This window comes from Sebastes fasciatus, chromosome 3 (assembly GCF_043250625.1).
Source record: "Sebastes fasciatus isolate fSebFas1 chromosome 3, fSebFas1.pri, whole genome shotgun sequence".
Lineage (NCBI taxonomy): Eukaryota > Metazoa > Chordata > Actinopteri > Perciformes > Sebastidae > Sebastes > Sebastes fasciatus.
Window position 1 is genome coordinate 26,799,266 of NC_133797.1, and position 27,954 is coordinate 26,827,219.

General features: G+C 37.8%; 3 protein-coding genes across 6 annotated transcripts; 2 read left to right on the forward strand and 1 right to left on the reverse strand.

Annotated features, from left to right (window-relative positions):
* The first annotated feature begins 3,338 nt into the window (after positions 1-3,338).
* tacr3l (tachykinin receptor 3-like) lies at positions 3,339-13,619 on the forward strand. Its single transcript, XM_074629944.1, has 5 exons — positions 3,339-3,996; positions 7,763-7,951; positions 8,169-8,319; positions 11,359-11,555; positions 11,656-13,619. Exons 1-5 carry the CDS (start codon positions 3,629-3,631, stop codon positions 11,876-11,878), a joined length of 1,128 nt encoding a protein of 375 aa, XP_074486045.1. The 5' UTR covers positions 3,339-3,628; the 3' UTR covers positions 11,879-13,619.
* Positions 13,620-14,001: 382 nt separating this feature from the next.
* Positions 14,002-17,559, reverse strand: LOC141764618 (erythroblast NAD(P)(+)--arginine ADP-ribosyltransferase). Of its 3 annotated transcripts, none has more exons than XM_074629941.1 (5): positions 17,414-17,559; positions 16,593-16,723; positions 16,287-16,372; positions 15,460-16,175; positions 14,002-14,579 (listed from the first exon to the last, which is right to left on the reverse strand). In XM_074629941.1, exons 3-5 carry the CDS (start codon positions 16,335-16,337, stop codon positions 14,504-14,506), a joined length of 843 nt encoding a protein of 280 aa, XP_074486042.1. In that variant the 5' UTR covers positions 16,338-16,372; positions 16,593-16,723; positions 17,414-17,559; the 3' UTR covers positions 14,002-14,503. The 3 variants fall into 3 exon arrangements, with proteins under 3 accessions (XP_074486042.1, XP_074486043.1, XP_074486044.1); XM_074629942.1 differs by having other exon boundaries at positions 16,287-16,375; XM_074629943.1 differs by lacking the exon at positions 16,593-16,723 and having other exon boundaries at positions 17,414-17,434.
* A 1,192-nt stretch (positions 17,560-18,751) lies between these two features.
* Positions 18,752-27,944, forward strand: primpol (primase and polymerase (DNA-directed)). Of its 2 annotated transcripts, none has more exons than XM_074629925.1 (15): positions 18,752-18,875; positions 21,304-21,600; positions 21,720-21,814; positions 21,901-22,039; positions 23,757-23,904; positions 23,995-24,091; positions 24,179-24,321; positions 24,526-24,688; positions 24,772-24,869; positions 25,021-25,107; positions 26,230-26,338; positions 26,421-26,497; positions 26,639-26,685; positions 26,804-27,040; positions 27,799-27,944. In XM_074629925.1, the coding sequence occupies exons 2-14, from the start codon at positions 21,427-21,429 to the stop codon at positions 27,035-27,037; spliced, it is 1,611 nt and encodes a 536-aa protein (XP_074486026.1). In that variant the 5' UTR covers positions 18,752-18,875; positions 21,304-21,426; the 3' UTR covers positions 27,038-27,040; positions 27,799-27,944. The 2 variants fall into 2 exon arrangements, with proteins under 2 accessions (XP_074486026.1, XP_074486027.1); XM_074629926.1 differs by having other exon boundaries at positions 24,182-24,321; positions 27,799-27,938.
* Positions 27,945-27,954: the final 10 nt, after the last annotated feature.

A 27,954-nucleotide genomic window follows, 5' to 3' on the forward strand; every position in this document is an offset into this window, starting at 1 on the left:
TGTGTGTGTGATCAAATTTTATTGGTTTTAAAGATATGCATTGGAAGTGATCAACAACAACAACAACAACAAAAATACTTAATTCAAAACGATTGATAAAATAATAATAATAATAATAATAATAATAATAATAATAATAATAATAATAATAATAATAATAATAATAATAATTATAATTATAATAATAATTATTATTATTATTATAATTATAATAATAATTATAATAATAATAATAATAAATACCCCCCAATAAATAGCAAAATTCTTGGATTTTAATCAAGGCTCCTGTCCAGAATAAGATTTCATTTTTCATTTTCTTTTTGGCACCATGCATCGTAGTGAAAGTTCCATAACATGAAGATAAATAGATAACCATGGGATTATGTGAGAGTACGTGGACTACTTGCCAGCATCTTTTTTGCGTCTGTTAGGCCGGCTTGTGAGATACGTTTTTTGATGTTTTGATAGATTTAGCAAGTACAATTATTCAGGAGCAATATAGTATAGTAGGGGCTGCCTATTGTTGGGGGAGGTTTTAGTGTTGCTATAGAAAGCATTGACAGTACAGATTGAATGTCATCCACATCGACACACAGCTGGTGACGTTATTGAGGACAGAAAATTATGCAAAACATCTTTACAAGTTTACTTTTCTCCACAGGATTGTATCGACTGTATCAAACTCCTCGTGTCAGTCAATTTCACTGTTATTTGCTTTGCACAGATCAAACTTCTTCCTGTTACAGATCAGACACCAGACTAGGTAACACTCTCATCCCTCCTGCTGCTGCCTCCCTTGTGATTAAATGATTCCTGCATTATTCATAGAGGAAAGAGGAATTTTTGCTGCAGCTAATGATATTATCCGCTGTTACCTAATAGTTTGCAACCTTTTTAGTATGGGGGAATCAGGGTGTGTTTGGGAGAGGTTTGAACAGTGACATTTGAGACAGGGAGTGGCCCTAAAGAGGTGGCCTCTGGGTAATGAGGTCTTGCTGAGAGGAAACAGACTTTTTGACCTTCTTGTGGTCTTTTCCCAGCATGCACAGCCTATATGTGTTTGTGTGCTCTGAAGAGACTGACCCGTGAACTCAGAATCTATCAGTAACTTTTTATTGTGGAGGATGCTAAACTATAAAGGCCAGACCGGACAATATGGAAATGAAACAACACATTATACAATGCAGCTCATAAAAACGAGCAGAAGTTGTACCCAGCAGGAGAAAAAGATGCTTATTAGGTATTTTCAGTGACTTGGATTACAACATTATAGGCATCTGATCTGGCATCTCTGGAAATGATGTGTTTCGATGAGATTCCCGTGTTATTGATTTCGAGCGTTCACATCATCAAGATGGTTGTATAATTAAAGAATGTGTCGTATGAGGATTAAACTCGACAATATAACCCCGTATTGATGCTAGTTGGTTTTAATTACATTAGCTGACAGTTTTTGGCAGATGTAATGTGTCCATATGTTGTTTGCTTTTCAGGCACTGCCAACGACTTGAGTGCCGGGTCGGTTATAATGGAGCTTTCAGAAAAATTCCCCCAGTCATAGTTACGACTTGGATATGACATTAACTCTGGTTGTGTCTTTACAGGGCGTGTACTTTCAGACATTCAGAAAATCATTTCAGTGTTACAAAAGTTTTCTTTAAATTTGAATTCAGTTTCAAATTAATTCAATTTTTTTGTGTTGTTTGAATAAGTGTTTGAAATTATAACAACAATCAATGTTTTTTGTTTTAACAGACCCCAAAGTTTTTTTTAATATAGACCATACCAAGAGGTTGAGACGACGCTTTATGTTAAAAGAAAAATTCAAACCATGTACTGTTATTATGCTAATAATAGGTTAGTATACCAACATATGTAAATGTGTTACCATAGGATTAGAAGTATTACCAGTACTAGTATTATTTCCATTTATTTATTCTAGATATTTACCATATTTACAGGCTACTTTGAAAACATCTCAGAAATGGTGAAAAATCATACTGATACAATTTTTTTCATCAATTATATAATGGAATAAAATTAAATACATGATATTTACAAATATTATTAACAACAATGAATGTTCATAACCTTTAAAAAATTCATAAAATTTGTAAAAAAAAAGAAGTATAATCTTAAAATCACTACTTTTACCAGTAACTGTTTGGTAGAGCATGTTTTTAGACAGTAAAAAAAATCATACTTATTAAATTATTTCAGCATATATATAATGGAATAACATTAAATGTACCATATTACAATAACAATGAATGATCAAAACTTATTTATTTAGGAGAAAATAATACATTTTAATTACATCATTAGCTTGACTACCTTTACCATAAAAGGACAACTGAATTGTTTGGTAGAGAATGATTTTAGAAAATGATTTGCCCCTTATTATAGACTTTTTTTGTATCATCAAGTTACATAATTCTTTTCAGTAAGGCCTCTGAAATTATGATATGTGGAAAGCATATGCCTACCTTTGAAAATGAGACCAAACAGTCCTCACGTTTGAAGTAGCCTAATTGTTTTTGTTGCTGTCTTCCTGGAAGAAGGCGAACTATAAGGGCACGCTAATTAACGACACAGCTAGTGGATTTTTTAGCAAAACATACAGAGTAGTAGAGATGGCTCAATCAGGTTGAGTTGAGTTCAAAACACATTTTTCAATAAGATATAGTGACTCAAAATGTGCTCTACTAAACGGTCGAACAGAACGTTGAGAAAACAGGATGTTCTGTAGAAATCTATAGATAACGTTGGAGGTGAAACATGAAGAAATGTCTTTGAATTAAGTGTTCTTTATCGAAACGTTACAGAGAGAGTCATATCATCAAAAGCCTTTTCTTTATGTCAAACACTTAATGGCCTTTACACATGATCTGTTTTGAGCTTATAGTTACATAATACACACCAACCTACATACAATTTGAGAGTTTGATGGCACAGCTATGAGGGATTAACCGTATCACACTCCGAGTTATCCGAGGCTTCAGACAGCTGTGATGCAGGACATGACCCTTTGCTTAGAAATGGTTTGAACATTTACCAGAGTTTAGTGAAGAGTAACAGCTAATAGTCTCATGGGCCACAGTACACACCTGTTGATCACATCTGTAGTAGTATTGTTGGAGAGAGCCTGAGAACAAAGAACTTAATTTCCAACGACTGCTTCACTGTAGATCGAGAGATAGATAGATAGATAGATAGATAGATAGATAGATAGATAGATAGATAGATAGATAGATAGATAGATAGATAGATAGATGATATGATGAACTGATTTATCCTCCAGTGAATCAGTGTGAGTGATGCTGCAGCATCAGGACCAGCAGCATCAGGGCCACCAGCATCAGGACCACCCGCATCAGGACCATCAGGACCATCAGGACCACCAGCATCAGGACCACCAGCATCAGGACCATCAGCATCATCAGCATCAGGACCATCAGCATCTCTCTCTCTCGCTGTCTGTCTCTCTGGTCACATGTTAACACTCCTGCGCGTATGTTGCGCATCAGAGTTGCCAAAGTGATTTATGTCGCCTTCCAGCAGCAGCAGACTGAAGCAGCAGCAGACTGAAGCAGACTGAAGCAGATCCGACTGAGAGGACACTTGAGGAATGGCCTCTGAACGCGATGAGTCCAACTCCACCAGGAATCTGACCAACCAGTTCGTGCAGCCTGCCTGGCGCATCGTTCTCTGGTCGGTCGCCTACAGCTCCGTGCTGGCGGTGGCTGTGTTTGGAAACCTCATCGTGATTTGGATCATTCTGGCGCACAAGCGGATGAGAACCGTCACCAACTATTTCCTGCTGAACTTGGCTTTCTCCGACGTGTCCATGGCTGCCTTCAACACGCTCATCAACTTCGTGTACGCGGCTCACGGAGAGTGGTACTTTGGAGAGGTTTACTGCAGGTTTCACAACTTCTTCCCGGTCACCGCTGTGTTCGCCAGCATCTACTCCATGACAGCCATAGCCATCGACAGGTAGGAAGATCATAGCATACACTGTAAACAATTGCTGTTAATTTACAGCAGGATTTTAACAGTATTAACCTGTTATTGCTAAAAACAGTGCTTTACTGTTAATACAAAAGAAAACCTGTTAAATTACGCTCTTAGGCCGTTTTTTAACTGAACTATAATGCATTCTTAAAAAACAGCACTTTACTGCTGATCAGCTGTCTAAAGTATCATCAGGAACAGTTTCATGCAGTATTGTTTTAATTCTGGGACCAGATCTGCACATGTGAGGCTTGTACATTGTACATGATTGTAAAATCAGTGAATTAGCTTTATTGTTCTTCACTCACATGTTGTTATGGTTTGCATTCTGTGCTTGTAGCCAGCTAGAGACATACATTTTGGGAAAAGTGTCAACAAGTCTATTATATCCTTTTTCCTAACAAGTGCCTTTAAATGTATTTAGTGTGACTATTCCTATGTCTGTAACCTGCTAAGTCTATTCATCTAGGCAACAAATAATGTTTATTAAAATGTATGTAAAAAATACAACCTTAATAGTGCATTAAAACAAATCAGTAAGATAATGTAAAAGAAAGGTGAAAAACAGCTATATAATGTACCTTTAAACAGTAAATTAACTGTAAAATACTGTGAAATTAATAAAGTTCAAACTGTATTTTTCATTAACAGTACAAAGCTGTAAATATCAGTGACAGTATAATAATGTTTATTTTACAGTAACATAAAGGCAACCCTGCTGTCAGTTCTTTACTGTTATTTTACTGTTAAATTCTTAACAGTGCACTGTAAAACAATTACAATTACAATTTTTTTCAAGAAATGTTACATTTTTTGTCTGTATTTCAAAATGACAGAAAAAAAGTTACATGTTTTATTTGTGATTTATATGTAAAAGGTCTTAGATTTACAGTATTTTTTGTAATCACAATCGTAATTATCTGTATTTAAACTTTACCTGATCATTAAGAAAGATAATTATTCTGTTTTTAGATGTTTATGAATCTATTTTAACAATTCATTTATGTTAAAAGAAAACGATTTCATGGAATTCTAAAAATATTTCTTGTAAAAATACAGATTTTTTTTGCAAAACTGCTGAGAGTTAATGTAAATTTGGGCTTTTGCAATGTAGAATTACATGTTTCATTTGTGATTTATATGTAAATGGTCTTAGATTTACGGTGTATAACTATTCTAACAATAAATATATCTTAAAAGTAAAATATTTCTTGTAATATTACAGTAATAAAAGCTAATTATATAAAGATAATTACTGTTTTTTTTTTACAGTTTATTTATGTTAATTAACGGACAGTATTTTACACTTTTTTTTACAGTGTAGGAGGAAGACCATATCCTATACTGTGCGCATGAGAGTGATAAAAAGTGGTGTGTGCATGCCTCCAGATTATTTTACAACTTGAGATATTTTACAATACACATTTCACAGTAATTTGGGTCAGTTTACTTGTACTTATTTCAGAATAGCCTGCATTACATTCATTCATTCATGGTTTGTTTAATAGGGACCAATACAATGTACATAGACAACTTAAAAACAGCTATCTGATGCCAGTATCATAGTGCTTATAGGGAATGCTAATTTGCAACACCTGTCCCTAGGAGGGCTTTTTGTGAAAATAAAAGATTAAAACAGGAATGGGTAGGCTACAGGAAAAATAAATAAATACAATAAAGCACACATTTAAAAACATTACATGAAAAACTAGACATGAGTAGAGGTTTGTCGCTGAATTAACCAGGATTTGGTTGCTCTCTTAAAGGTGGTAAAGTTTGCAGCAGATTTCAAGTGATCAGGTAGCGAGGTCCAAGACTTCGCTCCTTTCACAGAAAAAGATGTCTGAGCAAAAGATGTTCTGCAGAAATGAACTTTACAATTGCCACTTGAAACTGCTCTGGTGGATCTGCTACAGCTCTGTAGTCTCATGATGTATTTGCAGAAAGACAGAGGAGCAAGTCCGTTCAAACATTTAAACACAAGCTTTACATAATGAAAATAAATAAAGTTTGCAAAACTTAACATCTTGTATTTACTCAGAATGCGGCAATGATGGTACCTTATTTGCTTTTTGTCCAAGATTTTCAAGGCCCTATTGTAAAGACACTCTATGGGTTTTACTACAGACTGGTTGGCCTGGGACCAGGCAGCCAAACCATAGGACAGATGTGAGAAAATCATTGAATTTAGAAACAGCAAGGCACAGTCAAATGTCAAGCAATTTCTTATCATCCTAAAACAGCTAAGGTTAGCCTTTATCGTTTTACAAATCTTTTTAGCATGACTTTTAAAGTTTAACTGAGAATTTAAAATGATCCCTAAATACGTTACCTCTGTTACCTGTTCAATGTGCTCACCTTTAATTCTAACATTCAAGGATTGTGTTGCAGTTAGCTTCTTAATAGAAAAACAGATGGACTTTGTTTTCTGAGTGTTTAGTGTCAAACACGAGATATCAAGCCAGGCTCAAACTTTTTCTAAGTTTTTGGTTAGCTTATCTGCAACAGCATCACATGTTTTGCCAGATACATGGACGACGAGCCTACGCTGACGACACAGTCATGTAGCAGCCATCGCTACACAGTCATGTAGCGATGGCTTACATTTAAGCCATCTGTTAATTGTTGCAGTGCTCTCAATGAAAAAGGGGTTGTGACATCTGTCTATATATAGAGGATCAATTCCATACACGGTAAATGAGATGGCCCTAATCAATTATTCCATATAGAGAAAAAAGTGTTGTTTTCTGTTTTTTTTACTTTGAAACAGGTCAAGTACTCAGTTGTTAAATGTAAAACTTAACAAATGCATCCTTTAAAAAGACTGCCAGTCAGTGGTTTGACTTTATTAACTACAACTTGAATGAAAGGTGACATCTCCTGTACTTCAGAGATCCCTGAGCACATTTTACTAAAATAATACATGAGTGGGAAATCACTGATGACCAAAAGAGACATCATCTAGAATGCCTAAACTGCATTAACTGCATTTACACTTTATTTACACCTTTTCTATGCATTTAGTTTGTGTGTCTTTGGAGGGGAAGCAAACAGGGGTATTTGTAATTAGATTATGTACATGTGCATAAGGTTGTAAAAGTTAAGATTGTTCTTTAACAGTTTTCATGAAAGCACAACAAAATGTCGTATAACTGGCAGATATGATTATACATTTCTACTCAGCTGGTAGTCTACCGAGACAGTATTCACTCGTCTAAGTTCAGCCTTTGCTGATGCGCTGCTGTGATTGAGTATAAGTCTGATAGAACATGTAGGGAGATGAAAGACTTTGTTAGAAAACATCTGTAAATTGAGCATTATTTGAAAAGGAAATGTAAGCAAAAGAGTTACAGGAAGCTTCAGGCTAAATGTTACAAAGGCTTTCTAAGAAAAAGGTTTTAAAGATGGTTCCCTTTCTGCAGAAAATAAAGACAAGAAAGAAATGGCGACATGAAAATCAACAAAATCTTAACCTGAACCTTAAAAAAACAGAGATGAGTAATGCCTCAATTGATTTCAAGTGGTTTCAAAAGGTGATGTGACATTTTCTTGAATCGTTGACTCATTTTATTGAACAGCTTGAACTTTTCTTTATTCATCTGAGGAATAGGAGTGAGTCACTGTAACCTAATCTGCAAAATGCCAGCTGTGGTCAGGTTTGCATTAAGTGCAACATACTGAAACTGTTATGTTTGAATTTACTATAAAGTCAAAGCTCAGGCCAATGTTGTGACCTCTGACCTTGTAGGTACATGGCCATCATCCATCCCCTGAAGCCTCGTCTGTCGGCGAAGGCCACCACCGGAGTCATCGTCTGTATCTGGAGTCTGGCCGTGGTTCTGGCCTTCCCTCTAGGCTACTTCTCCACCACCCGAACTCTGCCCCGCAGGACCGTCTGCTACGTGGCCTGGCCCCGCATGGCCGACGACCCCTTCATGTGAGAACACTGATAAACCCTTTTCGTATGTCAAGCTTCATCATCATTATCACGACAAAGCTGCGCTGCAATCTAGTTTCTTGTAAGTGTGTTTCTGTGTGCATCATCTGGTTGTGTCTCTCATTAACTCCAGATATATTCACAATCTCTTCATCCTGCTTGTCTTTGTCACACAGATTAAAATATAAACTGGTGATGTGTTTCTCCACTTTTGAAGGTATCATATCATAGTGACAGTTCTGGTCTACATGCTGCCGTTAGTGGTGATGGGCATCACTTACACCATCGTGGGGGTGACTCTGTGGGGAGGGGAGATCCCAGGAGACTCAGCTGATAACTATCATGGACAGCTCAGAGCCAAACGCAAGGTAAATACCACATTTATTTAATTTACACAAAATGGCGTAAAACTGGCAGATATTATTATACATTTCTACTCACCTGGTAGTCTACCGGGACGGTTTTTACTCGTCTAAAGGCATCTTGTGCTGATATGCTGCTGTGATTTAGTATAAGTCTGATGTAGGGAGATGAAGCACTGAGGTTCAAGTCCCTTTGTTAGAAAGCATCAACACATGAAAGCCTTTAGTTGAAAAGGAAAAGTAAGCAAACATGTTACAGAAAAGACAAACTTCAGTAGGATAAACGTTTCAAATGCTTTTAAGAAAAAAGCTGGTTCCCTTTGTGTAGAAAATGAAATGAAAAATATCAACAAAATCTGAAACCTAACCTTTAAAAAAATACCCGATTCAACTGTTATCAGGCCATTAAAAAGGCGTTATCGGTCGCTATAAGCACCATAGATGTGGGTCATTAGGGGCCTACTACGCCTACTATTTTGTAAAAGTGAACACTTTCTAACACGTAACACGTTTTTAACACAAACAAAACGGTTTCTTTAGGTTTTGGCAACAAAACCACTTAGTTCGATTTCGGGAAAATTATCGTGTTTTGCCTAAAATAATTACGTTTCAAAAGTTCAAAAGTTTCAAAACACTTGTGATCACAAATGCAACTACACGTTGATTTCACACGGGAGGCAAACCCCGGCCTCCTGGGAGAAAGACCTCCACCCCATGTGGAGTTTCATGCTGTCTATACTACAGCACCTGACTTCTGCTTCTGCTCCTTCTGGTGATCGACCATGTGAATCGATGATAAAACCCACTATTGGGTGTGGTAGGCCCCTACTGACCATCTATTGTGCTTATAGCGACCGATAACGCATATTTAATGATCTGATAACAGTCGAATCAACTGAAAAAACAGATGACCGCAAGCTCTGTTGTCGTTTCATCTTAGCCTGCACACAAGAAAAACTTTTCTTATTGTTGCATCATAATCTCCCAGGAGCAGGGACACCTGTCCCCAACAGCATTAACAATACACATGTTTAAACTTTAAAAAAACCTTTAAACTTACTCTGTTCTCTAGTAAAAGACCTCTGCTGGTTGGGGAGGAAGCGAAACACGTTTCACAGGCAACTAAAGCAAGCTCTGCCGTGTGACAAAACACTGTGAGCCACTTACAGCTTTGATCAGTTAGATGTGTCATGCAGAGCTGTTGTGAAGTTAATTCATGCTTTAATATCTGAAAAACACAAACAGAGAAAACGTACCTTAGCACAAGTACACTTTATGTTGCCATGCATTCATATAGACTTTTGCAAACATAACTTGTTCAATTGCAAATGCTGTCTGAGAAGAGAAAAGCTTCCAGAGACACTTAGTTAGTCCACTGTAGTTAGACATCATCAGCCAGACTGCACAGTGTGATATGCAGCTTTTACTATAAGGGTTGGGTTAAACAGGGATTAAGGTCATCACAGCTGTCATGACGGACATCTATCAAGACAGCCTCCGGATTAACGCTAAAGAGTACAGCAATTTATTGATAAATGTCACAAATACTGCAGGTTAACATGCTGGATTATTCAAAGAGACAGTGTAAGGGTTAGGCTGTGGAAGTATTCAGTGATTAATGGTATTTAAGATTAAATTTAAAAAACGATTATGCAAATAAAACAACTTTCTTTTTTGACAATGGCCAAATTACACTCATCAATTTCATCTTAATTAAACTCATATTTGTTCTGTAAAATGAGTGTAATAATAGTAATGAATTTACAATCACAATACAACGTTAAGACAATTTACACAAGAAACATGTGATTAAACGCATCAAAATAGGACAAATAAAATTAGACAAATGACTTCCTAACATAAGTTAAAAGCAACTAAAAATACTATAAAATCACAGTAATTATAAAACCCAAGGGGAAAGCAAAGAGTAACAGGTGATTTTTAAGATTAGATTTAAAAACAGCAAGTGAGTCAGCGGCCCTAATTGTGTAATAAAGTGAGCAGTAATATAAACTACAAAACAAAACTAACAGTAACTTGAAAATAGACTTCTTACATTAGTAATATTGTTTGGCACCACAAACATATTCAGTGTACAGAAATAGAGAGAGCGACAGGTGCAGGATTGTCATTTACAATTTTTTCGAGCGCCCACAGAAAAAAACATCATCAGAGGCTCAGAGTGCTGGCAAAATTGAGCCGTGAGAGATAAAAGAGATTTATAAATGTCAGGAAACAAAGGTACAAGACAATTACAGGACAATGTCGCGCCTGATTCAAAGGCCCACGCTGACAAGATGCCATTTAGGCTTGAGATAAGAGGAGGACGCTCTCATCTCCGTCCACCAGATGAGCCTCTGCTGATGGTATAATAGCCTCCTGCTCCTTTTAACCCCCCACAGCTCTGCATCGGGCTGCCTGCAACACACTGATGAGCTCTGTGCCGCTCTCGCATCCATCCTACCTGGAACCTGCTGGGTCTGGTGCGTCATCAATGACCTTTCCTTCTCTGGACTTGAATGAAAACATCATTGTGATCAGAATGAAGGAAAACATACTCGCTACTTCAGAGACAATGTGGATCTAAAGAGCAGCCATGGCTTCAAATATTCAAGAGAGATATTCTTAGAGAGTTTTGCTTCCTTAATTCTGTGTTTATCCAGTTGAAGAGTATGGACACGGTGCGGGGAAGAATTTTTCAAAGGTTTTCAGTTAGTGTGAAAAAAGCTGAATTATATAAAGCTGCAATAATCAGAATCCGGCCATTACTGCGGTGGCAAGTCGTAGTGACTCTACTGTTTGCTACCAGTATTAACTCGTCCGTGGTTGTTCCTACATAAATGGTTGGCGTAGATAATAAAGGATAAGTATGTATTTAAAATTGATTAAAGTAAAATTGAAGTCTTTTACGAGGACACAGTTGCCGTCACTACGAGCAACCACGACACATTCGGCTGAGAGTCACCAGTTAAATGCGGTTATATGTATGCAGAGGAAAGGTGTAGTGCTGTCCTGATGTTGGTATTTGTCTTCTTCCTCTTGCAGGTGGTGAAGATGATGATCATCGTTGTGACGACCTTTGCCCTCTGCTGGCTCCCCTATCACGTCTACTTCATTGTGACGGGTCTCAACAAGCGTCTGAGCAAGTGGAAGTACATCCAGCAGGTTTACCTGTCGGTGCTGTGGCTGGCAATGAGCTCCACCATGTACAACCCCATCATCTACTGCTGCCTCAACAACAGGTAGGTACAAATAAGTCTCCCCGACAAACCAAAAACACACATGTAGGTACTGTCTTTGTACACAGCAGCATGATTACATGTCAGGGGTGTTTGGGTGCAGGTTCCGGGCCGGCTTCAAGCGGGTTTTCCGCTGGTGTCCCTTCGTCCAGATCTCAAGCTACGATGAGCTGGAGCTCCGAAACACAAGACTTCGACCGGGTCGCCAGAGCAGCATGTGCACTCTCTCTCGGGTCGACACCAGCATCCTCAGCAAAGACAAGAGCACTTGTTCACGTGGACACAGGTCACGACTCACCTCTGAGCCCAATAATAAGAACAGTTAGTTGTCTCCACTGGACACAATCCAGCTCACTAGGCTCATTTGACACATTTTTTGAGCTGATTGGACTTTTTTCGTGTTCTTAAAGAGCTGATAATGTTAATTAAGTCTGATGGTCGTGGTGTACGTTTAGGAATCTGGGCATAGTGTTGATTTTTTACACCACACCAGAGGTTTTCAAACTGTGAGGCATGCCTCCCCGATGATTTTGCCTGTTTATCAACAGCTGCAGCAGTGGCTGTGACACACAGCGAGTTCACGGAGGCAATTAAAGGGATAGTTTGGGCGTTATGAAGTGGGGTTGTATGAGGTACTTATCCATAGGAGGTGTATTACTTACAGTAGACGACGGTCGGCAAAAACGTTTTTTAGTCACCTAAAAGAAAGGTTTACCTAAAAAAAATGTATATCCTTTTAAGTGTATACTATATTTAGAGTATTTTACGACGGCGAACTAAACTGAAAGTGAAAAATATTGTTACTGTTTTTGTCATCTGAGCCTGCTGGCTTTGGAGAGAGCATAGATAAGTTTCACTTAGTTCCCCGTTGGAATGGAAAGGGCTGTCTGACAGCTAGATAAAACAGTGAAAATATATAAAATATTCACCTACTATGGATAAATACCTCATACAACCCCACTTCAAAACACTCAAACTGTGCCTTTAAGGTACTTTAACCCAATCTCAACACACAGACATACTTTTAGATTCAGTGTGACTTTCACTTTCCGAGGATATTATTGTCTCGGATGTTTAATGCAAATAAACATTCATAAACCTGCTTAGCAATCATAGAAATAAGATGCTTATAACTGCAGAACTTGCCTGAGAATCATCATGTTTTTAAGCTTTATTCAATATCAAAGTACTCCAGTGATAGTTGTCTGTAAGTCATGGATACATTGAACTGCTAAAAGCTAATTCAGCATAATCTTAATGGTGCCAAATTGCCAAAATGAAAAATAAATCTCTTTATCATGATAATACTTTTAGATATTGCCAAAATATATAAAAAAATTAAAATACTTTGTCAGCAACATGAACTTTACACTTTCAGCTGCTTTTGACATGTTGTTAGCACTTTAATGTTACATTACATATGCTGTAATATCACATGGAAGTATACTGTATGCACTTGATTAAATGCTCTTCTCATGGTATATTTAATGCCAGCAGACCATTACTCAGAATAACTGCAGCATCAGTACTAACGCTGCTCTTCCAGCATTAATGCCCTTAAATCTATAATAGTGACGCTGATATTAAGTTATCAAGTGCTTGCTGCTGTATTCTTTGTAGTTAGAGAAAGCATGTGCCATTTTAAAATCAACTTGTTTAGGACTGTTCTAGTTTACTGTAAATATGTTTTTTTGGGGGGATATAATAAGTGTATGTATAGCATGTGTTATTATATTCTGTATATATATTTATATTTCTTATTAATGTATTATGATGTAGATTAACTGTGAAAATGTAAAATCAGTTGAGTTAAATTCACTGCATTTGAGGAAACAAGTTTAATAAATGTTTGCACGCCATTTAGACATTAAAGAATCCATTCTTTGCTGAACATAGACATGGGATATTAGTTATATAGCTGACTACTCCTATTTCAGCCACATTGCATCCTAATATGTACAATTATTGACTGAATTCAATACCAACCTTCATCGTGGTTTTCATTGATTTTATTATTACGAGAAGAAACAACTTCATTTAACATGATTAAAGACAAACAGCAGTTTCCATCATGTCTGTTTTTCCTTACAAAAAAGAGAGGTCTTCTGAGAGATTGAACTCTGAAACAATGCATGCTAGGAAGCCTGTGAAGTCTGCTAATCTGTTAATGATAAAACACGAGTTGATTCCATTGAATTCTTATATGATGTTTTACAGTGTATTGGGTGTATTGGTGACTACAGTAAAGTGGCATTAACTCAGCAAATCAACCAAATTGCATGTACAGTTTCAGTGTAGTGTCAGTCTAATGATGACTAATGACTGAAAAGCATGTATTGTAAAGTCACAAATACACTGTAATATCTTAACAACTTTTAAAAGATCTTCTGTGCTCCACATGTGCTGGACTGCAGTCATATTTCTCTCTGGAAGAATTTGATGACTTCACTGTTTGCAAACTGCTTTTATTGTAGTTGTCACATGAACATGTGCTCAAAAGTCAGCCCTGGAATATATATACATACAGGTGTAAAAAATGATAAGGCAAGACAAGAGCAGTGCAGTCTGTTTATTTGTTTATGTAACGCTCAACTCATATATTAAAGCTGAAATTTTGGGGCACTCTGGTGGCTTAGAGGTACTGTACACGCTCTAATAAACATATAAAATGCCTCCAAAAAATAACTGTAAAAGAAAGCAATAGCCTTATCTCAGAAATATTGATATTAGTATGCAGTATATTTCCACTCATATTCGTATAGAAAATGTGGTTGAAGTGATTAAAAAATAGTGTTATGACTACATTTTTGCAGCTGACTACAAAAGCTTGCTGCACCTTAATTGGCAGCATCACAGCAAAACAGATTATTGTTCAACTATAAAAAAAACAAAGCAGCGTTTTGTGTTGTAATAACTCTCAGTGCAATCTGCTGATTACTTTCCATTTGTTCTCAATAGTTAAAGAAAAAAAGAGATAAAGCTACGAGCATCAACACAAGCCACTGGGTGGAGCCATCAGCTGGGGACCTAAAGAGATGGACACAAAGAGAGAGGGGAATATTTATAATATCAAAATATCTTAAAGACCCTGAAAAATCAGCTTCTTATTATGAGCGAGGTACATTAAGATGAAATTTTCTTCCACATTGCCAAACAGTTTTCATTATTTCATGAGAGAGATTTGTGTGTATAGCTTTTCTTTGTGCTCTTCTGACGCAGTCCTTTTCACAGTCGTAAACATAAACATTCCAAATGTGTCCCAGTTTATTTCCTGTTGTGTATGTGAATGACATCAGCTGACAGGAAGTAAACATGGACCAGAGCTGTTGCCTAGCAATGCAATTCCATTGAAATGCTCCTGAACATTTCCCTGAGTGCTCTCAGTGTTGTCTAACATCTTTCCTCATTCATTGTCTATGGAGCAGCTCCACACTTTATACCGTATGACATCACAAGTTTGAGTTTTAGCACTCTAGTTTCTGGATTTGGGGGCGAGTTGTTCATGTGTAATTATATTTTTGGACTGTCTTAGACCATAAGAATAACATGTATGAATTTGTAAAATGAGCGTAGTTCCCCTTTAAGTTTTTAGAGAAATACTAAAGATCTGAGACCAGGTTTTCAGGGGTTTTAAAATATATCACTCTTCAAGCTAAGCTTGGAACTTTAAGAGACTATCTTGGATACATTTATTTTAAAGTCAAGTAAATTTATGTGGTCTTTCTATCTATTTCAAATATTTGATGCCAAACAATTCTTCATTATTTTTTTAGAATTCTGTAACATTCAAAGATCACACACACAGTTTTGATAAATAAATCACATATGACCTCATAGTTAAAACATCATTGTAAATAATCACAGGATTTAGTAAAATATTTCATTTTTTTTTAAGAAAATGTCTTACCGTGACAAACTGTTGCAGTTGTCTGATCTCTTCAGTTCAGAGTGTTTCAAAACGATCTCAGTGTATGTAGCATCATTCCCCGGGTCATATTTTACATTGACGGCTTCCACAGTGAACACTTCAGCTGGAGATAAGAGGACCATATCCTTCTCTTCACTGCAGATGTTGTCTCCCAGGTTGACAAAGAAGCAAGAAGTGATATTAAAGATGACTTGCGCTTCCCAGTCAGTCATATCCTGAACCGCACTGTAGCTTGAATGAGCTTTGGTGAACTTTCCAAATCTCACCTTTGAGCCCTTCTCTGCCGTGTATTTGTCTGTGAGAACATGCACAGTCTTGCACTTCTCCTTTGGATTCGGCAGCGACATTGAATCCATGAGCAGGAAGTGAAGGGACTTGAAATGGAAGTCGTTTTCATAGGTGCTAACATTTCCACCCATAGTCTTTACTGCTTTGTCAAAGGTCTCTGTAAATTCTGCCTCCCCGTCAGCATATGCCAAAAGTGCATCAGTGTGTTCTTTTGTTCCTCCAGGGATCAGCTTTGAACAGGTAGTTTTTGCGTTCCATGCTTTCTGGAATCCCTCACTAGCGTTTAGCTCTTGCTTTAAGAGGCCTGAATGGATAAATGTCTCCATGGCCTCTTTACGGCATCCATCGTACATGTAATCGACAGCATCTGGGGCCATGTCCAGCAGTTTTTCGCTCCCTGCAGTCACCTTTAATTGAGTATGGCATTAAAAAGATAGTTTCAAGAGGAGAGAATATTGCTTTTTTAATTCTAACATAACAGGTTTCAAATGGATATTTGTAAGAGAAACAATACGTACTTCGTAGTAGAACACAATTGCAGCAAGAAGCAGTCTTCTTCTGTCGCACATTTTGAAGGGCTCTTCTTGTCTTCTATCTGCACAGACTGCTGAAACAGAAATCCAAGAAAAGCACTGCAGGACCAAACTTGAGTAAAAAGTTGTACACAGTCCAGAAATGGGATGATCTGGAATACTTTGTTTAGACAAGCCCTCAATCTACTGTTATGAGTTTTCCTCCCTTGGAGCATGGCACCCACCTTCCCACCACAGATAAGCTTAAATTATTACACACTGGAATGAAAGCAAATATTTAAAGGCACATACCTTAAGCAAGGGAAATTAATTTCTTGGAGCAAAAATCTGTGTATATCAACCTGCAGGGGAGTGATAATTGTGGGCAGAACACTTTCTGGGGGAGTAAAACCTTATCATTCTCAGCAACGCCTTTTCCTTTCCTGTGGAAGGAAATAGTATGCCTTTGGGAGCCCTAATGTTGAGTTATTTGTTCTGTTAGTGCTACTGAGTTACTGTAGTAAGCTCTTGCTGTTTTGTCGGAGATGTTTTTATAAACCAGATAAACCTAAATGGTACAGCCCAGCAACAAATTGTCTTTACTTCCCAGTTTAACCCAAATGCTGTCTCTTCTTTCTTTCTTTCTTTCTTTCTTTCTTTCTATCTTTCTTTCTTTCTTTCTTTCTTTCTTTCTTTCTTTCTTTCTTTCTTTCTTTTGTTTAGTTTTTTCTTAAAAGATAGGTTCACATTTTTTTATTAAACAATACTCACATGCCCATAAGTAAAATAAATGATTAAAAATCAGTCACATAGGTCAAATTGAGCAAAAACCTTTATTAGAAACCTGACAATCCACCCATATCAAAACTTTTAATTTCCCTTTGTCCAACTAAATAGCTAGATTAGACACTACTTTGCTGCTGCTTGCAGCTTTGATAACACTCAATAAAGCTGTCAAATATTGCATTCAGTATGAAAGGAATGCACAATATACTTTGCTTAATGTTGGTAGCACAGAACCTTTTAATAAAAATAAACATAGTAAAACAAGTGCTGATAAGATCCTCCGATGCCCATCGCCCATTCTTCTGTTGATTAATTAAAATAACACATGTTACTGCACAAATGCTTACCTGATGACTAAATACTGTAGGCTACATGGTGTTTTCGTTGGTGCTCCCTGGAGATGGGACTTGTGAGTAGCTACTTCCTCTTCTGCAATGTTATGTTCCACCTCCTGACCTCCTCTCGCTTCCTTCCTTCTTTGCTGGTACAGTAGCTCGCTGAAGGTCAAATTTGCAGGGAGGAGGAGGAGTGTTAGATTGACAACATCCCATCCTCTCTAGATCCAAGCAGTGCCAGGCTGTAAAGCCTAGAGGGTCAGTGTATGATGTCTGAAATAATTATACATTATACCTGTAGTCTAAAGGGATATACTGTATCAGCGCTGTTGTGGGAAGGGTGCGAGGCCCTGTGTGAACTTGCCATGGTAGGCCCTTACTGACCAGGATCTATGCACAAACCGAACACTAGGTCAAGTTAAATTGTGCAATGCAATTTCTTAGAAATGCATTTCATTTGCGTTAGGCTATACGTGCCTTAGATCTACGTGAAAACAAAACAAAACAAAATCAGGAAGCAGAGTGTAAGTGTGTGTGTGTGTGTGTGTGTGTGTGTGTGTTTTGCCCACTACACTACCACAACAGCATTGCTTATAAATAAAACAGCAGCATGCAAACACATCTAACAGCATGCATTACTTTTAAACAGCATTACACACACCCCACAGCAAGCTATTTACAGTAATAATCATCAGTTTTTATGTAAAGCCAAAGAAAATAACATCTCTTAGATTCATATTTTTTTCTGACAGTCATGTTGACACATTTAATATGGCAACACTATATGAGAGATATGTTATAAGTGGTTTTATATTAATATTTCGTGTTCCTGTGTTTAAGGTCTTTATTTTTTGAAAAATGTAACCGGAAGACGTAAGTTTTTACAAATATATATATATGTCGTACCCTTAATGCGTCCATGGTCGTACCAGACAACAAATATCTGTTTTAACTGCCAATTATTGTCAATGTTAATTAGACGTGTAGCCTTATGATAAAAGAAAGTGAACGCTTAAAGTACATGCATTGTAAGCGTATATTTATATATATACTATATTTAAGCGTCCACTTTCTTTTATCATAAGGCTACACGTCTAATTAACAATTGACGATAATTGGCAGTAAAAACAAATATTTATTATCTGGTACGACATATGACTCCCCTTAATTTAATTTATTATTATTTTCATGTATAATTTTACATATTTTATTATTTTTTTTCTATATGCACCTTGTCCCTTTACTTGAATGCAATGATCTATGAGCCATGTTGTTTGTAAATTTGAATTTGTTTAATAAAAAAAAATAAAAAAAGATGCAGCTTCTGTTTTATTACCGGAAATGACGCTATTTCCGGTTCCGGACGCGCCAAAACGAAAACGAGTCAGAGGCGGAACCTTGTGTGTTTACATCCACAGTTTCACCGAGTTAGAAAGTGACGGGGCTGCAGTGCCTGGACATTAAACAGTAACCGGTAAAGTAACCTACTCGACTGTGTTTAACTTTAACTGATAGTGAGTTATGGCCAGTTTACTCCTAAAGACACTAAAGATATAACGTTAAAGTTAATCCTAGTTAAAGTCAACGTTACGTTACTTACGTCATTACGTCATTACGTTCATCAGGTTAACAGTAGTCTTCAATCTACAGTGGTGGAAGAAGTATTCATGTAATTTACTTGGAAACGCAATATAATCGTTAATTTAGCTCATTACTCAAGCACTTCGGTAAAGTTGGAAAGATATTGACAGATTCAAACTTGCTGGATCAATAACGCATAACAGAAACGATGTTAAAACACAAACAGTGGTCAGGGACCGTCTACAAAGTGCAACACCGAAAAGAAAAATATACAATAACTTCAGTATTATACAGTGCAGTGCCATCAAAATGACTTCACGCATCAATGATCTCCTCATAGTTGTACTACAACACTTAGTTTGGAAAAATATACTTTTGCATAATTTTAGTGAATTTGTAATGTGAAAAATATTCAATAACTTCACTTTGAGAAAGTGTAGTGCGATCAAAATGTCTTGATTAGTTTAACAAGTATAATCAGGAAGAGACCATTGATGTGTGAAGTGATTTTGATGGTACTACACTGCATAATACTGAAGTTATTGAATATTTTCCCCATTAAAAATTCACTAAAATTATGCAAAAGCATATTTTTCCAAACTTCAAAGACAAAGCTCTAACAGAAATACGCTGCTGAAATGACTTGTACGTTTGCCATTGTTCTTGTTCTACACCTCCAAAAACGATGCATACAAAAGGAAGATCCCATTTCAACAGCTTTGGAAACAAAGACACAGGAAGGAAATGTGACTCTGCACATATTTTCAGATCACAAGTCTCCATGGAGGTATAAGGACACGACCACAGACACTGTACACTGAGCTCTACTCTACTTCCAGTATGTCTGAGGGGAAGTGAGACTTTCTTGTCTGGTCTGATCAACAAATTAACTCACTGGGCTGAAAGCTCAAATTGAAAAGCCCTGGATGTATGGCTCTGTTGCACTAACATTTTAATAGAGCAGTCAAATGACTTTAAAATGCAGAAGTTTGCATAATTTGGGGAAAATATTCAATAACTTCAGTATTATACAGTGTAGTACCATCAAAATTACTCCACACATCAATGATCTCCTCATGGTTGTAATACAACATTTAGTTTGGAAAAAATATGATTTTACATAATTTTTTTGAATTTTTTAATGTGATAAATATTCAATAACTTCAGTATTATGCAGTGTAGTACCACCAAAATCACTTCTCACATCAATGGTCTCGTCCTGATTATACTTATTAAACTAATTAAGACATTTTGATGGCACTACACTTTCTAAAAGTGAAGTTATTGAATATTTTTCCCATTAAAAATTCACCAAATTATGCAAAAGCATATTTTTCCAAATTAAGTGTTGTAGTACAACTATGAGGAGGTCATTGATGTGTGTCACTTTTGATGACTTGTAGAGGCGGATATTTCTGTTCTTGGTGTAAACAACTGTTTTTGTGCCTCCCCTCAGAGACGCTGCCGTCAGTACATCATTGAGACAAATTACACAAAGTGATAATAGCAAAGAAATTTAAATATTTATTTTTACAAGTCACTGAAGTTATTGAATATTTTTCTCTTTTCCGCATTGCATTTTGTAGACGGTCCCTGACCACTCGTCCCACCGCTGGCTGCGCATAGAGAGACCAACGTTATGTGATATGCGTTATGTGTTGATTAAAATGAGGTTGTAGCTCGTTGTCTACCTTACTACAGTTAGAAAGAGCCGTTGTTTGTGTTTTAACAACGATATCTGTCAATATCTTTCCAACTTTACCAAAGTACATCATTTAGGGGGGCTCCGTACATCAGCAATGTGTGGACAGTCAGGAATGATTGGAAGAAGTGCTCTATGAAGTAACTCGAGGGAACGTGATACCTAACTCGAGGGAACGAGATACCTAACTCGAGGGAACGTGATACCTAACTCGAGGGAACGAGATACCTAACTCGAGGGAACGTGATACCTAACTCGAGGGAACGTGATACCTAACTCGAGGGAACGAGATACCTAACTCGAGGGAACGAGATACCTAACTCGAGGGAACGTGATACCTAACTCGAGGGAACGAGATACCTAACTCGAGGGAACGTGATACCTAACTCGAGGGAACGAGATACCTAACTCGAGGGAACGTGATACCTAACTCGAGGGAACGAGATACCTAACTCGAAGGAACGATTTGTTCTCCTTGCGGGGCTCCGTAGACAGGGGACTTTCTAATGTCTGCTTTTAATTTTGGTACAGGGTGCTCTGCTCATATTTCTGTACTTTTACTTGCAGGACTTAGTATGTATTACACTGTGGTTTGATACTTATACTGTATTTCTACCAGCTCCGGGTGGTGCTGCACTGTAGCTGACCTCTAACCTCACTTTGGAGGTGGATATATGATGAACAAGTTGCCCTGTGGGTGAAAAAAAGGGGTCACATATACGTGTTTGAGAAGCTCTTGAAGATGAGGAAGTGGGGAGACCGACTGAAGAAGGTTGAGCAGCTTGCTCAGTCGTTCCAGCTGAATCCTATGGCCGCACACTACAAACCTCGACTGTGGCCGTGCCAGCCTTCCTCCGTCTGGAAGCTCTTCCCTCGTCAGTGTATGGCGATCAGCTTCGCTCAGAGCTGCAAAGAGGTAGTAACGCAAACATTTTGTGATGGCTGGGACTATCTCATCAGTCTGCACCTCAGATGTTACGTCCTGTGTGTAAAGGGGGGAAAAAGCTGACATTTGTGCCTTGTATTCCTTATTAGCCTGTACATGTTTTTGCACTTGAGAAAGAAAAGACATCCCTGGGTCAAAGGGTCTTCCTGGTTACCAGTTACAGTGAGCTGTGGCATTACTACAGGTAAACATTGCAAAATAAGGTGCATCTTCTTTTGTGTTGCGATGATGATGCATCAATGGTGATTTGTCTCTTGATTTCTTTTTCAGGACGTACACACAGTCCTTGATGCACTGCTATGAGGTGATACCAGAGGGCGCTGTTTGTAAGCTTTACTTTGACTTGGAGTTCCACAAGCCCTCAAACAAAGGAGCTGATGGGAAAACTATGGTGTCATCACTTATCCAGGTGCATCTTCATTGACAATATATCTCACTACGTTCTTATTAAAGGGACTGTTTGTAACTTCTTACACGTATAAATCATTGCGGGTCGGTGTCCCATGCGCGCCTGCGCTTGGCTACGCTGTCCAGACAAGACTCCAGCACAAACTACACGGAAGCACCAAAACCGCAAAGTTATATCTTGTGAAGCCCGTCTTGCTAAACAGTGTTTGGCCGCGGTCAGAGGACGCGGGGGAGACCGTAGCTTTGGTCTCCAGGGCCGGAGTCTCTGCTGTACCCTGCTCCTCTGCCTGCCTGCTTGCCTTCACTAACACACTGCGCGTTCTCGCTATTTTGCTCCACTCTTACGTGCATGCGCGCACACTACACACTACACACTACACACTGCAGGAGAGGTAGTAGCTCTGAGAATATCTAGTGAATGTACAGTGGACATTTGTGCAGAAATAAATGCTGCAGCTCCTCCAGACCAACAGAGGTTTCCCGTGTCTTGTGAAGTGACGGAGCTCCGCAGCGAGAAACGTTATCGTCTCCGACCAAAACTCCGGTGTCTCCCCTGTTCCCTCCGGCCGCGGTCGGGAGGCTGAGGGAGGAAAAGCCAACACTAGGATCAGCATTGATTCATGGAGAGACCTCCGTCTGGTCAGCTAACATTACTGTCAAGCAGGTGAACTATAGAGTGATATTGTGGTTTTAGCTCACTGTTTTGAGCCCAACGCTGACTTTCATTGACGTAACGGCCACAGGTGTCGCTGTCGCTGTTTCTGATTCTTACAAACAGTCCCTTTTAAAACTTATTTTTTTCGTTTTTATCGAGCAGCTTGCTTCACATACAGATAACAATGATTCATATGTTGTTCAGTTTAACAATTATAAAGCCAAATAATGTGTTTACGTATCCACTTGACATTCATTCAGTAAGTAAAAATATAGGAGCAGGGATAACAAAAAAAGTCCACCCCTTTTCTGTTTATCTTTCACTCATATTCTTCTAATTTCAAGCTTCAAGATACTGCTGCAATTATGTGCCCAAATCTATCAACTGAGACAGCTTGTTATTTTAAGGCATATTGAATCTTCTCTAAATATAGGGTATTGATTAAGTGTTCCAGCCACGTTTTAATGGTTAGGACCGGAGTTTTCTTCCACTATGTGAGGATATATATTGTGGCTGGGCGATATGGCCAAAATCTCCTATCAGGATATAGGTCATTTCATATCTCGATAATGATATATATATATCACGATATAGCATGTTTTCTAGTAATTCAATAAATAGTCTATATAAAATAAAGGTAAAGCCTAGTTTTGTATACTCCTGTGTGAATTAAATACTTGACAAATGAAGAGTATTTACTCATTTTATTAATAACTTAAGTGCAAAATTAACATTTATTTGAAATGAAATTATAGAGAATAAATCGATAAATATAGGCCAAACCTATATTGTGATAGAAACAATATAGAAAAATATATACGAAAGACATTTTTATATTGTTTTGACGATATATATTGGCATAAATGCCCGCCCCTAATATATGTTTATGAGGGAATAGTAGTTTAAGTTGCTTCTGGAGACCGGCGACTCTGTCACATGGGAGAAACATATGGTTAGACTGGATTAGATTATTAGATCTGTCGTAGTTTATCTTGTTACTTTCTTGCCATAACGATGTATGATATACGGTATATTTACCTGTCTGTGTGTTGTGTGTTGACAGTATGTTTGTGACAAGCTAATGGAAGTTTATGGGATTGAATGCTCCACAAAAAATGTCCTGAATCTTGACTCCAGCACAGAAGAGAAGTTCAGTCGACATCTCATCTTCAATCTCCAAAATGCAGCTTTCAAAGACAACATACATGTGGGTATGTTCAATGCTGCATGGAGGCAACAAAATGTATTATTTATTTTTTTTCCGATGTTACTTCAGTTCATATATTCTGTTTGTTTCTTAGGCAGGTTTATTCATGCTATACTTCACCCAGTCCTGAGCACAGCCAAAAGTTGCCTGAATGTTGGGATGAAGTCAGTGGCAGAAAACAGTGAAACACGGTTTGTTTTTCAGACTTGTAAAAATAAATATTCAAATTTCTTTGCTATTATCACTTTGTGTAATTTGTCTCAATGATGTACCGACAGCAGCGTCTCTGAAGGGACGCCAGCAAAGGCAGAAGAGACGGCTGAGAGTCCACAAGCCAAGAGGCGCAAGCTGGAAGAGAGAGACCTCAGCTTCCTCCAGGTGAAAAACAAGAATGACCAAGACTGTCTCTTTGTTGATCTTGGTAAGAGAAACTACACGCTTTTATTTGTCCTTTTTCACCCTTATATCAGACACTTACTTGGATTAAATGATTCTCTTGATATATTCTGCACCCCCTTTAAGCATCATTTTGTGTAAACATTGCCAGTATACAAATACACAGTAATTATGGTTAGAATTAATAAAATATATTTGTCAATATTTTTATTAATTTACAAAAAAACAGGTGTTTACACCAAGAACAGAAATTTCCGCCTCTACAAGTCATCAAAAGTGGGAAAGAACGCTGCATTCACGGTGGCAGACGACAACGAGTTTATTGGCAAACCTGAGAAGGGGATTTCTGCGGAGGAAAGTGTGTTCTTGGCTTCCTTAGTCTGTAATATGAGGTACAACACCTTTTAACTCTGTGTGCTGAAAATATTACCTTCATCAAGCCACAGTATTAGAGCTCATTTCTGTGTATCATTAGTTTCACAGGTCAGAGAATTCTTACGTCTGACGTCCCAGAAACAAAGGAGTCCAAAACCTCGCAGCCTCATTGCCAGCAGGGATCAGCCACATATCCAGGTAACACTGAACTGACAACGTAGGCTTCTCTCTATATTGTACATACACACACACGCATAGTGTATTATATAATCATTCAGTATATCAATATTTTACCCTGATATTTGTCAACATAAATAGTTTAAACTTTTTCCCCATTCATGACTGGCAGGCTCACTTTCTGGCTGCCTGTCATCCCCTCATCAAGAAGTGGACAACTTCATATTAACTGTGGTTAGAAAGGACGGCGTACATGGAAGTAAGTGTTCGGGCTGACGAAAGATATGCTTTTGCAAAAGATGTGCCACTTTCAAACCGTCTTGTTTGGGACCTAGGGCTGCAACTAATGATCATTTCCACTATCGATTAATTTGCTGATTATTTTATTGATTAATCAATGAATCGCTTGGTCTATAAATTGACAGAAAACAGTGAAACTTGGGCTCATGTCACAATTTCCTAAAGCCCAAGTTTATGACGTCTTGTTTCGTTTGACCAGCAGTCCAAAGATTCACAATGACATAAAACAGAACAGCAGAAAACCCTCATATTTGATAAACTGGAACAAATTAATGTTTGTTAAATTATCAAAATAGTTGCAGTTTAATTATTCATTTATTAACTAACTGATTATTGGTTTCAGCCCCAGACGAAATATGTGTGCTGCTTTGTAGCAACATACAAGTGCTTAAAATACTGTATACGGTGTGTTTGTAGAGCTGGTAAATATATCCATACAACACTAATATCAGGATGTGATATTAGATATCATCTCTATTCCGGTTAGCTGTGACGACATTAGGGCTGAACGATTTTGACAAAATATCTACAGTAATTGCGATTATTTTGACTGATATTGCAACTGCGATATGTTTTAAGATATTACAGGGAGTGATCCTTTTTAAATCATTATTCTCATTTTCATTGAAAAACATATTCAAATGATTGTAGTTTGATTTTTGCAGGTTTCTGCAACAAACAAAGATGTTTTCTTAAGTCTGTAGAATATGACGTGTAGGCCAGGACATCTCTGCAGCACCACAATATTTAATTTAAAATGGTATTTTGACACATATTTTGCCTTTTAACAAATATCTCGCCTCCTGCGATTCGAAAATTGAGGTAGGCCATATTGCGATTTCGATAAAATTGATTAATTGTGCAGCCTTAGACGACATTTAGTCATCATCAAGTCATGTGAAGACACAAGCCAGCTTTTTCAGGTCATATTCCCCGACAGCCGTAGCTTCTCAGTAATGTTTGTTAAGACACTGTGGTAAATTTTGACATGGATTTTTATTCTTATTTTTTCACGACAGACGTTTCAGAAACCAGTTTATATCATTAATGTCAGGACTGTGTGTTGTGTTTACTTCAACAGGCATCAGACGATGGAACTACTTTGCTGCTGAACAACTGCTCGTGTACGACATCGCAAAGTACCGCTGGTGTGAAAACGTGGAAAGGTTTCATAAAAGCAACAACATCATGTATGTATGTTTCATGTTTCGTTAACAGTCTTTAGGTGTGCCATATACTCCCCTTCTGATTTGGTCTCATCCTCCTCTGCAGGATTATTGTGGACCTCAAAGAGGAAGTGTGGTACCAGAAGTGTCATGATCCTGAATGCAAGAACTTCAGGTCCTCAAGTAAGTTATGACCCTAAGAGCTGCCATACTGACTTTTTGTATTTTAAAACAACTCAAGGTCACATGATCTGTCTGTGGGGGGATGAAGTGCACGATGGTGGTAACACAACCTGTCTGAGATCAACACGTCTAATGTTACAGGTTACCCACTGCCACAGGAGATCTGCGTCAGCTACATCATGGCACTGGTTAGTTTGCTTTACTTTAACTAGCATCCTGACCGACTAAGCTAAAATTGGAAATAATTTTGTCGTCTTTTAAAGCTCAAAGACGAGGTGTACGATCATGTCTTCTGTCCACTTACAGGATGAGGAAGATCAGGCTTACTTAATGGACGATGCTGGCAACATTGAACCCAGCCAGGCGTCAAACCAGACCCCACAGAGCGGAGTGTGTCCAGAGGAGGAATCAGCTGACCTGTGGGGAGACGGACAGGACGACCAGGACTATTTAGAGAGCCTCAACGACTTTGAACAAAACAGCGGGGATGTCTCTGATGAGGCTCTGCTCAAATGTATGGCAGATTTTGACACCCAGTAGAGGGTGAGTTTTCTGTTATTTTGCACTGGCTGTATAATAGGGCTGGGCAATATGGAGAAAATAAAATATCACAATATTTTTGACCAAGTACCTCGATATCGATATTGTTGGTTTGACTATTTGTTCTTTCACAAAATATTTAGACAATGATATTTTTGATAAATAATCGTTTGTAATGGCAAATAATAGAAGAGTTATACAGTCTGGTAAGTTCAGAAAAATGCATCACTTTACTGTAATGCAGCCTTTAAAACCAGGAAAAGACAACACTTGTGCTACATTATGATATTACGATATCCAAAATCTAACACGATATCAAGTCTCATCACGATATCGATATAATATCGATACATTGCCCTACTGTATAGCATCAAAGATACCGGCAACCTTTTACTTCATGTCCTCTTATTTAGCATTTAGAAGCGGTATAACATGCAATAAAACATTTGAACAATCACAAAAGCATCAGTCCATTTCAAAAAATATATCATCAATTACAAAAACATGTTCAAAATCACAGCATTTTGGCATTCATATAAAGTCTCTTTGCATATTTATAAATGGTCCCCAGTGGGGAGGATGGGCTGCTTGGATTGTCTTTACAAGTTTTCCTGGATTGTGCTGTTGGCATGTTACACATATTTGACATATTCTACACACAATGTGAAACACGAGGAAGGAGGGAACTTAAACTTCTTTAGATTTGTTATACAGATACATGAAATCTGACCTCTGCATTTAACCCATTTAATCCCAATTAGGAGCAGTGAGCTGCTGTAAAGCGCCCGGAGAGCAACGTGTGTCTCGCTCAAGGACTCTTCGACATGCAGACAGTAGGAACCGGGGATCGAACCGCAAACATTCGGGTTAAAGGACGACCCGCTGAGCTACTGCCACCCTTTGCCGTGGAGCAATTA

What these genes read in the sequence shown, in the direction of transcription:
- primpol (XM_074629925.1), top strand. Translation starts at nt 21,427, where the DNA reads ATGAGGAAGTGGGGAGACCGACTGAAGAAGGTTGAGCAGCTTGCTCAG. An exon ending in GCAGAAAACAGTGAAACACG is followed by an intron (nt 24,092 to 24,178) that starts GTTTGTTTTTCA and finishes ATGTACCGACAG; the next exon opens with CAGCGTCTCTGAAGGGACGC. An exon ending in TCAGCTACATCATGGCACTG is followed by an intron (nt 26,686 to 26,803) that starts GTTAGTTTGCTT and finishes GTCCACTTACAG; the next exon opens with GATGAGGAAGATCAGGCTTA.
- LOC141764618 (XM_074629941.1), bottom strand. Translation starts at nt 16,337, where the DNA reads ATGTGCGACAGAAGAAGACTGCTTCTTGCTGCAATTGTGTTCTACTAC. An exon ending in CAATTGTGTTCTACTACGAA is followed by an intron (nt 16,176 to 16,286) that starts GTACGTATTGTT and finishes ACTCAATTAAAG; the next exon opens with GTGACTGCAGGGAGCGAAAA. An exon ending in AACTGCAACAGTTTGTCACG is followed by an intron (nt 14,580 to 15,459) that starts GTAAGACATTTT and finishes CCATCTCTTTAG; the next exon opens with GTCCCCAGCTGATGGCTCCA.
- tacr3l (XM_074629944.1), top strand. Translation starts at nt 3,629, where the DNA reads ATGGCCTCTGAACGCGATGAGTCCAACTCCACCAGGAATCTGACCAAC. An exon ending in ACAGCCATAGCCATCGACAG is followed by an intron (nt 3,997 to 7,762) that starts GTAGGAAGATCA and finishes CTGACCTTGTAG; the next exon opens with GTACATGGCCATCATCCATC. An exon ending in AGCTCAGAGCCAAACGCAAG is followed by an intron (nt 8,320 to 11,358) that starts GTAAATACCACA and finishes TTCCTCTTGCAG; the next exon opens with GTGGTGAAGATGATGATCAT.